The 10818-nt window shown below is 40.9% G+C and overlaps 1 protein-coding gene across 2 annotated transcripts; it reads right to left on the bottom strand.

The window, feature by feature from the left end:
• Nucleotides 1-1720: 1720 nt before the first annotated feature.
• Nucleotides 1721-9682, bottom strand: LOC148318356 (polypyrimidine tract-binding protein 2-like). Of its 2 annotated transcripts, none has more exons than XM_088282835.1 (14): nt 9573-9682; nt 8608-8635; nt 7801-7861; nt 7454-7626; nt 7033-7173; nt 6769-6924; nt 6564-6674; nt 6271-6478; nt 6022-6137; nt 4687-4720; nt 4105-4197; nt 3026-3242; nt 2851-2928; nt 1721-2769 (listed from the first exon to the last, which is right to left on the bottom strand). In XM_088282835.1, the coding sequence occupies exons 1-14, from the start codon at nt 9578-9580 to the stop codon at nt 2640-2642; spliced, it is 1554 nt and encodes a 517-aa protein (XP_088138961.1). In that variant the 5' UTR covers nt 9581-9682; the 3' UTR covers nt 1721-2639. The 2 variants fall into 2 exon arrangements, with proteins under 2 accessions (XP_088138961.1, XP_088138962.1); XM_088282836.1 differs by having other exon boundaries at nt 6283-6478.
• Between the last annotated feature and the right edge of the window lie 1136 nt (nt 9683-10818).

Genomic DNA, 10818 nt, shown 5'->3' with positions numbered 1-10818 from the left:
AGGCAGAAGGCCATAACTAATCGATAGATCGTCTGGCTAATACATCACAGGGGAAGGACACACTGATCCTGTTTTCCATTATTGTGCTCCGAGTCAACAAGTTTAAGATGATGTCTTGTTCCCTTGCAGGTGTGCACCGGGACCCTTGCTGTTTAAACTCTAATCTTGTTTGTGTGTCCCGGTGATCTTAAGAGCTAAATTGTTGGGGGTGTTTTAATGTCTCGGGTAGGATCGCCCAGAGCAGATGAATTTGAGATGAGGGATTAGACAAAAGCACAGCTCAGGACCATCCGGAAGAAACTTTGACAACATCCCAGGGGTCATTTCAGTTCAAGTGGGCCATTGTCGTCATAGTTACCGTTTGTAAAGAAGGGAAGTGAGGGACTCCGGAGTTGGATGGACGAATTTCCCAACCAAGCTGTGGTTCAGGGTCATGAGGTGTATAGACTCGTTATAAATGTGTAATAAAGCAAAGAGATAATTTTTTAGTTCAAACACGTACTAGTGTGTTGGCTGCAAAGATTATGCGGGAGCTATGTTGATTTGGCCACGCCTATTCCAATTTAAAGCCCGGGGGTTGTTACACCGTGCAGTCAAGGACTGGTAATGTGATTTTGTGCATTCAAGTAGAAAACTGTCTCATTAGGCTTCTCGGCATTTGTCAATACGTCGGAATTAAATAACGCGTAAAAGCTCGATGCGTTCACGTCTTGCAGGTCGCTGTGGAGGATGACTGACAGAAAAGGTGAAAACTGACCATAACCCAAAGACAGAAGGAGGCTTGTTGCTATGGCAACTACGCACACACACACCACTCACACACGCATGCACTCAAACAGTTAATTATGTTGTAATTGTGCATACCATGATGTTAAGAACATGCCTATTTCATAATTGAACTGAGCTGTCATCACTGCGGCTTCCTGACATGAAACACCTCGGGGGCATCTCTGCATTTTAAACGGCAGCGGTGAAGCATCCTATTATAAATGTATTTTCTGACACGGTGCCAGGAAAGTCAAACTCAAGAGAATGTTTTTTCATTTGAAAGCATTTCTGGAACCGGGAGCACATACGTCTTGAGCACGGATAGCTTTTTAAACACAAGGTTCATTATAATATAAAAATGAACCGTGACATTGTGATTATATTTTCAATTATTCATGAATTCATTTTTTTTTTTCATTCCATTTATCGTGTTCAGGGTCATTGGGAAGCAGGGAGCCTATCCCTAGCTGACCTCAGGTGGGAGGAGGGATAAAAGATTAATTAATTGTCAAGTCAGTCACAGGGCAGAGAAACGTGGAGATGGACAAGCATTCACAACTGTGGCCAATTTTGAGTCAATTTTGGAGTGTGGGAGGAAATCAGGGGACAGCCAGCTCTTAGTTCAATGAGTGCTTAGACGGCAAGGATTTTTTTTTTTTTTTTACATGAAGATATACACACTATATTTATCATTTCAGTTAACTCATTCACTGCCAGTCCAGGTAAAATGAAAGCACTTTTTGACTTCTATACCCGTCAATGGCAGTGAATGAGTCAAGGGTTAAAAAAAAATAAAATAAAAATACCTGCAAGCATAAAGCAAGACAAAAAGGTTTCCAGATGGTTCAGGGGGGTGAAAACCTTCAGAAAAAAAATCCGAAAAATAAAATGAATGGAAAAATAAATCAAATGGCAATGGCAAAGGACAGAGGAGAGAGCCAGCCGAATGGAGAACTATTTCAGAAATGTTTTATTAAGCATGCTACAGAAGAAATGCAGAATAGATGAGACTCAAATCAGCACTCCAATTGTTGAAAAACAACTTTTCAATTAGAAAACAATGCATATTTTAATTATGAAAGACTCTTACAATTTGAGAGCGACAAGTATACGTAACCACGTTCTCAATTTTACCATTTCAGACAATAGTTACTGTAAATCTTACAAATAATCAGGCGGGAAATTTAGGAATGCTTAAAACTGAGGACAGTTTTCTACAAACATTTTTTTTTTTTTTTTTTTAAATACAGGAATACCTAAGGCACAGAAACTTTGGTCCAACTGAGTAGAAGTCTCAAGTAACCAGTTTTGTAACCATACATTGTCTCAAACCAAATGCCACCGAAAGTTACATTGTACCGCGACATAAAGGACAGCGAATGTTTGAAAACCAGCCATAAAAATATCAACAAAAAAAAAAATGCAAAGCCACGTTGTGATACTTTACTAAAAGCACACTGCAAGTAAAAAAAAAAATAAATACTATAATCCGATGTGGAACGGGTCAAAGTGACGATTTTTTAACTACACAACCCAAACTGAAAAATCCCCAAAAAATTACAAAAAAAAAAAATTGAAAAATAACGTGTCTAATAAAGCCGAAACAGTTCACAGCATATCCAAAGCGTACATTTCTTCTTAATGAATGTTGTGCGCTGTGGTCAGCTGACATCAAATAAGGCACATGTATATTTCCGTCCACATTAAGAAATAAATGCTGCTCGACATCAAACTTTCATACGGGATGACAATCAATGTCAATATTTTCCAGCGGCGTAGACAGCGGTGGGCCAAGGACAGTCAACCGCAATATTCCCCAATTTTTGACGAACGTCTCGTGTGCGTGAACGCCGAATGAATCAAAGTTTTTGTTAAATGGTGGACTTTGAGAAGGAAACTCTTAGATGTTGGTTGCATCCCATGTTGTAGTTGTGAAGATCAATCAAAGCTTGGACGGACTCTTCTACTGTTGACATCTGGATCAATGCCATTTTGCGATCCCTGAAACGATATGAAAGCCGCGTCAACAACACGCACCGTTTCCCGGTGTCACTTCTGGAAGCGTCGGAAATAAGTACATACTGAAAAAATTTGAAAGCTTTCACAGTGCCTCCGGCGTTTGAGAACAGCAGTCGCAGGTCGTCTTCGGTTACATCTTGCCTGAAAAAAAAAAAAAGTAAGACATGAGCACTTTGACCTTATTTTTGTTCGGGCTTTACAGAGATCTGCTGCCAGGAAAATAACCAGTGACACTCACGGGATGTTGGAGAGATGGAGAGTGGCAGACGGTGGGAAAATGTTTTGGAAGTTCTTGGATCCAGGTTTTTTGAAACGGTGAAGAGGAGAGTTGGCATAGTCCTTGGTCAGGCCCTGGTCGTCCAGGCCATCGCGAGGCAATGCCACCGTCTGGTGTTTGGACAACGTTGCCCTGATAATTTTCCCGTACATCTTTTGGCCATTCAAGTGGCTCATGGCTTTAGACGGGTAGAGGAAAACAATTCAAAGTGTCAATTCACCTTGGAATCGGTGAAAAGGATCGATTTACCGCAGCGAACCCCAAAAATATTTGGATTATTAAATCACAGTATTTGGATAGTTGTCATAAATGAGAAATCAACTCCACTTCAGTATTTGTTTTCCAAGACAACAGGCAATGATGCGACGAGGCAGCCATAATCGCCTTTACTACGACGTTATTACAACCCATACACCTTGAATGGTCAAATATTAAAATCGTCAATCCCTTGATCAACTCACAGACAAGATCCCTTAAGAGAGATGATACATGAGGATGGCGTCTTTGTTTGCCATGAACGTTCCAGTTTACTTTATGCCTGCAACAAGTTATGCGCGTAGGGTCGAAACCGTTGACGATAAACCGAGTCAGATGGTTTGATATTACCTTTGCCGTTAGGCTAAACACGATATCGAACCAGTTTTTTTTTTTCTTCTGTAAAAATATGTAATTGCTCCTCCTTTGACATTGTTGCACACACACACAGGTACTTTAGAGCCCTACTGTCAAACTCAGGGCCCGGGGGCCAGATCGGGCCCGTGATTTCATTTTATATGGCCCCGCGAAGGGCAAATCATGTGCATCAACTTCTTGTTCCCAGCACATTTTCTTCGCTTTCAACAACATTGAGATATGAGATATTGCCATTTATTAGTTACCAAACATCCCTTTTAAAATTAATTGCAGAATTGTTGAACAAACAATTACGGACTGGCTTCTGATTTCAAACCTCGCCTGTCCACAAAAATGAGTTTGACACCCCCGCTTTTGAATCTTACAATTTTAACAAAAAATAATTTCAATTTTGAAACGTTACTCACCTAACTGAGCCTGGTTGGCATCTGACATCTGGATGAGAGCGCTGTCTTTCTTATTGTACAGGATTTTCACCCTCTGGACATCCCCGTAGACTCCTACAGGAGAGCCAGGACAAGTGCAAGTGGACACAAAGCAGGGAGTTAGAACACGAAAATCAAAGGCGCGGTGGAGACAAAGGCTATATTAGACGAGATTCAAAGAAGAGAGAAGAGAGGAGCACACGGATGGAATTTATAGAAGATTTCAGAGAGAGGTACGTGGTAAAAAGAGAAACAATAGCCTCTTAAATAGAAAGATCATTAGGTTACTTTTGTTCATATGGCAAGAAATAAAAAACATGCAAAAAAAAATTAAATATTGCTTAACCATGCATTATTATTTGCTATTATGAAATTGTGACAGATTATAAACATTAACCCAAACCAATTAACTGGTAAACTGTTTTGCGGTTGCTATTGTGCGCAAATACATACTAAACACAGCTAACAATTGCAATGAGAAATATAAAGAGGAATGAAAATAGGAAAAAAAAAAAAGAGTAGATAGCAGAAAAGAGAGGAAAGCAAGAGCCAACGATAACATACCGAAGAGGGTAAACAGACTTTGGGGCGTAACCATCTTTAGAGGGAGAGAAGAGCAACAAGCAGCGTGAGACAGGTAGAGAGGTAGAAGAGTCGGAGCGGAGCGGAGGTAGAGATGGACAGATCGATCCAGAACGGAGGTAGGTAGAAGGAATGGTGTTTTGTGTTCTCCCCCCGGAGAATGATGGACATGGTGGTCATGGAGGAGGAGAGAAAAGTCGTGACGAGGTTTTGAAGGGAGAAGGTGGTGAAGAGGGGTGGGTAGTGTTGGTTTCGAGGGTTAAACACCCCCCGCCGCCAACACGTGAAGCAAGGAAGAGGGGTTGCATGGAGAAGGGAAAGGAGGATGGGGAACAGTCGGGGGAATGGGAGGAGGCGAATGTAAATTGGGGAGGAAAATAAAAAGTGAGGGAGGGACAAAAAATATAGAGGTCAGTACAACTGGAATGCAGGTCGTTTGGCTTGGATCAATGTATTCAGCAATAATTGCAACAAAATGTATTTCACCCTGGAAAAGGCAGAGGGTCAAAAATACATTCATGTGTAAAAAAAAAAAATAAAAATAAAAATAAAATCATAATCAAAATTAACAAGAGAGTCGTGGCCGTGGGATAAAAACAACATGCAGCAATCTGGAAAGATACAATTGCACAGTGAGGGAGAACATTAGTGCAAAACGGTACAAGTGGCAACATTTGCTTTGCGAGCATGCAATCGAAATTCTGTTTTGGACATGCGAGAGTTGATGTGAACGCCGTTTGAGCTCAACGGTGGCATTCGCATGAAGTCCTGGAGGCTCAGATATCATGACTTCACAAGGTGGGCATGATACGACTTTTCGGGTTGGAATGACACAAGCATTCATACGCAGTGATGACGAGCGGCTGGCCAGGGCCATATTTGATGATAATTAATTAATATTAACTCATTTCACTCCCATTGACGGCTAAAGACGTCAGAGATCCATTTTTTTTTTTTTCAACTCGGCTGGTAGTGAATGAGTTAATTAACTCATTGACTGCCATTGACGGATAAAGACGTCAAATATGATTTTTTTTTTCCAACTCGGCTGGTAGTTAATGAGTTAATTAAAGGGAGCATGATGGTGAGATAAAGGACAGCCTTCTAGTGAGAGCTAAAAATCCAAAGCTAGCTGTCCCGAGACAAAATAACGGATCGTAACGCGTGAAATTGAATTAGCGGAAAGCAATGTGGCTGGAAATGGCAACACTCATAGGAGAGTTAAGATTAACCGACAAACTTCATGGTGGGGTGATGGGTAAAGGTGGCAGCGTTAATACTTGGATGTTTCCTCTAGCTGGTGTGTGCGTTACTGACCTCTTCATTCAGATTGCTGACCAACAGCACCCCACTGGACCCCGTCTGTCCAGCCAGCGCCACCCTTCCTGCAGCGGCAGCAGCTACCGCCGCTGCGCTGAGTGGGTTCAAAGCTCCTGCCGGGAAGTTACAAAAAAATAAATAAATAAAAGATTAAATCAAGCGTACCAAGTCGGTTGAATTATAAATAAATGATAGTGACTTCGCATGTCACAGATGACAGAATGAAGGAATAAAACAGATATCTACCTGGAATCTTACCGAGGAGGGAGTTGTCTTTGCTGAGAGCTACGGCGACGGCAGGGTCCATAGTGGGTTGGCCGTCGCCGGCTGGCAGCTCTGGTCGTGTGTAATCCCGACTCTTATCATTGTTATACTTGACATTCAAGTTGACAAGCTTGGAGAAGTCGATCCGCAGCGTGCAGCACGCATTGTAGATATTCTGACCATCAAGTGCCTAACAGGACATTATTATTATTATTATTCTTTTTTGGGAAGAAGAAGAATTTTGAGAAAAGGGATCATTATTACTATGTTATTACCAGTTTAGCCTGCTGTGCATTGACAGGTTCGCTGAACTGTAAAAGCGCCTGGAACTGGTTGTTCTTGGTGAATGTGATTATCTTCATGACAGTACCAAACTTTGAAAAAATCTGGGAATAAAATGATTTTTATTTATTTTTTTTAGGAAATGGCCACAAAAGTGTAAGATATCATAACCACTCCACTGGAGTCACTTTTTGCTACCTGCTGTAGTACATCCAGCGTGACAGGGTAGAACATATTGTCGATGATGATCCGCAGCACTGGACTGGAGGCGGTCGCAAGTATTTCCTGCACGTCCGAGGCAGGTGACCCACCGGACTGAACTGCTGAAACCGCCTGCAGCACCGCCTGCGTCCGCTGCCAAGACAAAATTGCAGACGTGAGAGACGAGAGGTCAAGCAATCAATGTGAACACTTGATTCATACTAATTTAGCGGTCCAATTCCTTGTCCCGACCGTACTAACCTGATTTCCAGCGTCGGTTTTGAGCTCCTTGTGATTTGAGTACTGAATAAAGACGGGGACGTTGCGAATGTGAGGATTTACGGTGGTGTAGTAGTTAACCATCGTGATGGCGGCATCCTCAGTGCCCATCTCCAAAAAAGCCTGCAAGTAAAGGCGATGCATTTTTAAATTAGATTTTTTTTATTTATTTATTTCTTTAAATAATCAGCATACATGCAAGTAACTACAACTGCCAGGATTTGAATTCATGTGTTTACATTCAAACCAGTTTCGGATTCAGTTTAAAATACGATCGAGTGCATTGATATAGGATAGTTTGCTCAAATGTTATGAAGATAGAAAGAAAGAAATAAAACATTTGGGACGCCACACACATGGTGCCAAACAGACACGTTCCCACACAAGAATCTCTTCCACTCACTTGGTTCTTCCCCTTAAGTGTCAGAATATTGGTGACTTTGCCAAAAGGTAAACCAAGAGCGATGATTTCTGTCTCAGAGGCTTCGTTGGGCAACTTCCTGATGTGAAGCACGCGAGATGGTGGCGCCTCCTCTACCCTCAGCTTTTTACTGTCGCTGCCACTGGAACTGCCATCTAAAATAAATAAATAAATAAATAAATGTAAAAATACTACAAATATATCATTCGGTGGGGAAAAAATGTACATAGATCAGGCGTCTATATTCAATAATTAAAGCGCTTGAATTGGTTATAATAAGACAAAAGTAGTTGAGTTTCCCTTTTTGGGAGTGGTCAGCAAAAACTCACCACTCATACTGCTCATGCCAGAGTTGGGACTGTTGTACATACTCAGCTCATCTGATCCTCTCTGCAAAAAAAAAAAAAAAAGTACAAACAGTCAGTCTTTTAGGCACCGATTACGGTATAAAAGTGGATTAATACACATGATGATGAAACAGTGGGTGATAAAGATGTGTAGGTGGGAGAGTAAAAAAAAAAAAAGTAGACTGCAAAGTTCATTAAAGCTTTGAACGCCTACTCTTTTCTATATAAAATGTGAACTGTTCTTTGGTCACAAAATTTCTTTTGATTACACAGACTTTGCTGCAGTAACTTAGCACATTAAAAGTGAAAGAAATGTCGGAGTTACGATTGTTCGTTTGGTGGAGGTTGCAATACAGCAGCAATGCGTGCACAAAAGAAACAACTTTGCTGATCTTCAAGAACATAAATATACTAGCCGGCTTCTTTAATCCTACGAAAGCTAATAAAAAAATTTGGAGTACCCATAAATTATCCCGTAGTGAGTGAAAGTGAAAAGGCTGGCATAAATCTGTTCTCAGGCTGAGCGAAACTAAATTACAAATATTTCTTTTAGGCAAACGACATATCTGAGATTTATGAGCTAACTTCCTAATGCTTCAAAAAATTATGCACTCATACACTTGAATGCACAATAAAATGACAAAGGAATCCTGAGTCGTATTTCCCACATTTCCAATTCAGAAAAACATGGTTTATGAAATGGTGCAAGTTACGCATGTGGAAAAAAAAAAGTGTATCATGATCATGAGGTGCGGTAAGAAAGATGAAAACGTAAAAATCCAAAGTCACCTTCACTCCAACTGCAACATCACTGATGCTGAAAGAGAAAGAATTTCTCATTAGGTTTAAACTTGGAAGCAAATACTTTATGTACGGAACCACGAACACCGCTGTTCACAAACGAATTGGTTGACTAAACTGAATCGAGATTTTGATCCTCAGTGGCTGGACAAAATCATAAAAAGTGAAGGTCTGATTTATAATTGTGAATTTGTTCCACTGGCTTCTTATAAAGTGGGAGGCATATGAGGACGAATTTCTATAACTTTTGTCATTCCGACACCGTTCGCCTGACATGGTTGCAAGCACATCTTGTTCATTTCACTTCAAATCCATTCCGGTGGTGTGTACAATGTTTATGAACCTGACTGTATTGCTTTATTTCGTTTAAGGATTGGGATAAATGAGGAGCACCTTTGCCATAGTTGAGTATATTCATATGCCCAACTCTCTATCATATTAACACCTTGCAAAAGCATATACATGTTATTCAAAACTGGGTTTAGGTTTCGGTGCAATGAAGCTTTCAATTACGTTGTTATGACGCATATCGACAATGTTTGATAATAAATTTCCACTTGACGACGTTTCCTCTTCAAGGTAATAATAGTTGCACACATGCATGCAATTACATTAATGAACTCAATGAGGTCCAGGCCAGCCACTCGGCTACGTGAGCTAACGTTTGATACAAGCTAAACACAAAGGGTGATCAATGGAACGTTTCTTTCATTGGCACGGATGGTAGCTTGAAGTCACGCACCTATTCGATTGCTTTTAAAGCATCCGGCGTATGCTCCTAATTGGAATTATAAATCGAGACGACAAAGCTACTTTGCAATCGTGAGAGGCACGTCCCCCATAAGCAGTGCGTGGCTATGGAAACCCGTTAACACTAGTTATTTAAACGCAACCCATTCAAAGATGCATTCGAGCACTCGGTTGAATTTAGTACGAATATGACAGAACATTACCCGTCCATTTCTGTATATATAATGCCTCTGCGTTGGGTCCTGTTGTGCCTCCAGTATACATCAACGCTGCACAAACATAACACGCGAGACCAAAATGGAGGCGGTGTTAGTCGCCGTGTGACGAAGTTAAGCGGAAATGGACGAAAATGCACGAAGTGTGAGAGTGACACGAGCGTTCTCTTTGAAACAGCCAGCCCAAATAAATAAATAATGATAACAATAATAATAATGAAATCAATCCTTTGATATTTACCTATGCAATATATACAGTATTGTTTGCTTGTTCGCTTATCTGAATTCGATTGGCTGAGTCATGTCACAAGGGTGCCGTTACATTGAACAGGATTGGTTGCCACCGAGCGGATTTGCCCCTAGTTGGTATACGTCAGCGCGTCCGCCATATTTAATGTGTTATATACATAGATTTTAAAAATATATGTTTTCCAAATCATTCTATATATTATCTTAATCTCTCTCTCTGTCTGTCTCTCCTCCTCTCGCTCTCACACACAATGAAAGGCTTGGTTGCCCGGGCAATGCTGTGCTCTACAAAGTGCAATGCAAAAAGGCCTTTAGTATGACAGATGGTCAGTAGGCCACACCCCTTAAAGGCAAACGTAGTCATAGAACACCGCAGTTGTTGTTGTGTATATTTCTTTACATTTCTTTCACTATATTTTTTATGCTGTTTATACACTGGTATTGAAAAAATGACGTAAATGACATGCTTCCACTTTCCTGCTAACATGTACTACACAGAGTATCGACATCTATCATTCTCCTTGTCACCTACGATTGGCTGGCGACAAGTTCAGAGTGTACCCTGCAGGCTTCTGCACATCCATGACGCTTGAGGATAATGAATTCGAAAATGGTTCCGAAAATGAATGGATGGATGGAGATCCCCCTTTTCATTCATGTCATTAGGTTAAAAATACGGCCCGGTTTTGTTGGCAGGGAAGTAAGCCACTCCTGTTTACTGGGGGAAAAAAAGACCGGACAGTTTACGCATGATGATTAATCTTGACAGACAGACGTCATGCTCCTGGGCTACTGACAACGTCACGCCCTGGGTGAAATTAACACCCAACTGCTTATCTTAAAGGACCTGGGATTTAATTAAAAATGACATTTCCCTGAAGACTTCAGCTTCTGAGGCTGCCATGTTGAAATTAGATGATGAGGGGCCCTCTGAGCTAGGGAAATAAGAAAACTGTCAAACACTCTGTCAAACGGCAAATCACTG

This window comes from Idiotropiscis lumnitzeri, chromosome 19 (genome assembly GCF_059441095.1).
Source record: "Idiotropiscis lumnitzeri isolate Australia: NSW breed Sydney's pygmy pipehorse chromosome 19, RoL_Ilum_1.0, whole genome shotgun sequence".
Lineage (NCBI taxonomy): Eukaryota > Metazoa > Chordata > Actinopteri > Syngnathiformes > Syngnathidae > Idiotropiscis > Idiotropiscis lumnitzeri.
Note: the sequence above shows the minus strand (reverse complement) of the source record. Positions and strands in the feature narration are given on the sequence as shown.

Excerpts from the sequence above, each read along its gene's own strand:
- LOC148318356 (XM_088282835.1), bottom strand. Across the intron at positions 6,138-6,270 it reads CCTCCTCGGTAAGATTCCAG|GAGCTTTGAACCCACTCAGC; the intron begins GTAGATATCTGT and ends ACTTCCCGGCAG. Across the intron at positions 4,721-6,021 it reads TCAGCAATCTGAATGAAGAG|ATGGTTACGCCCCAAAGTCT; the intron begins GTCAGTAACGCA and ends CTCCCTCTAAAG.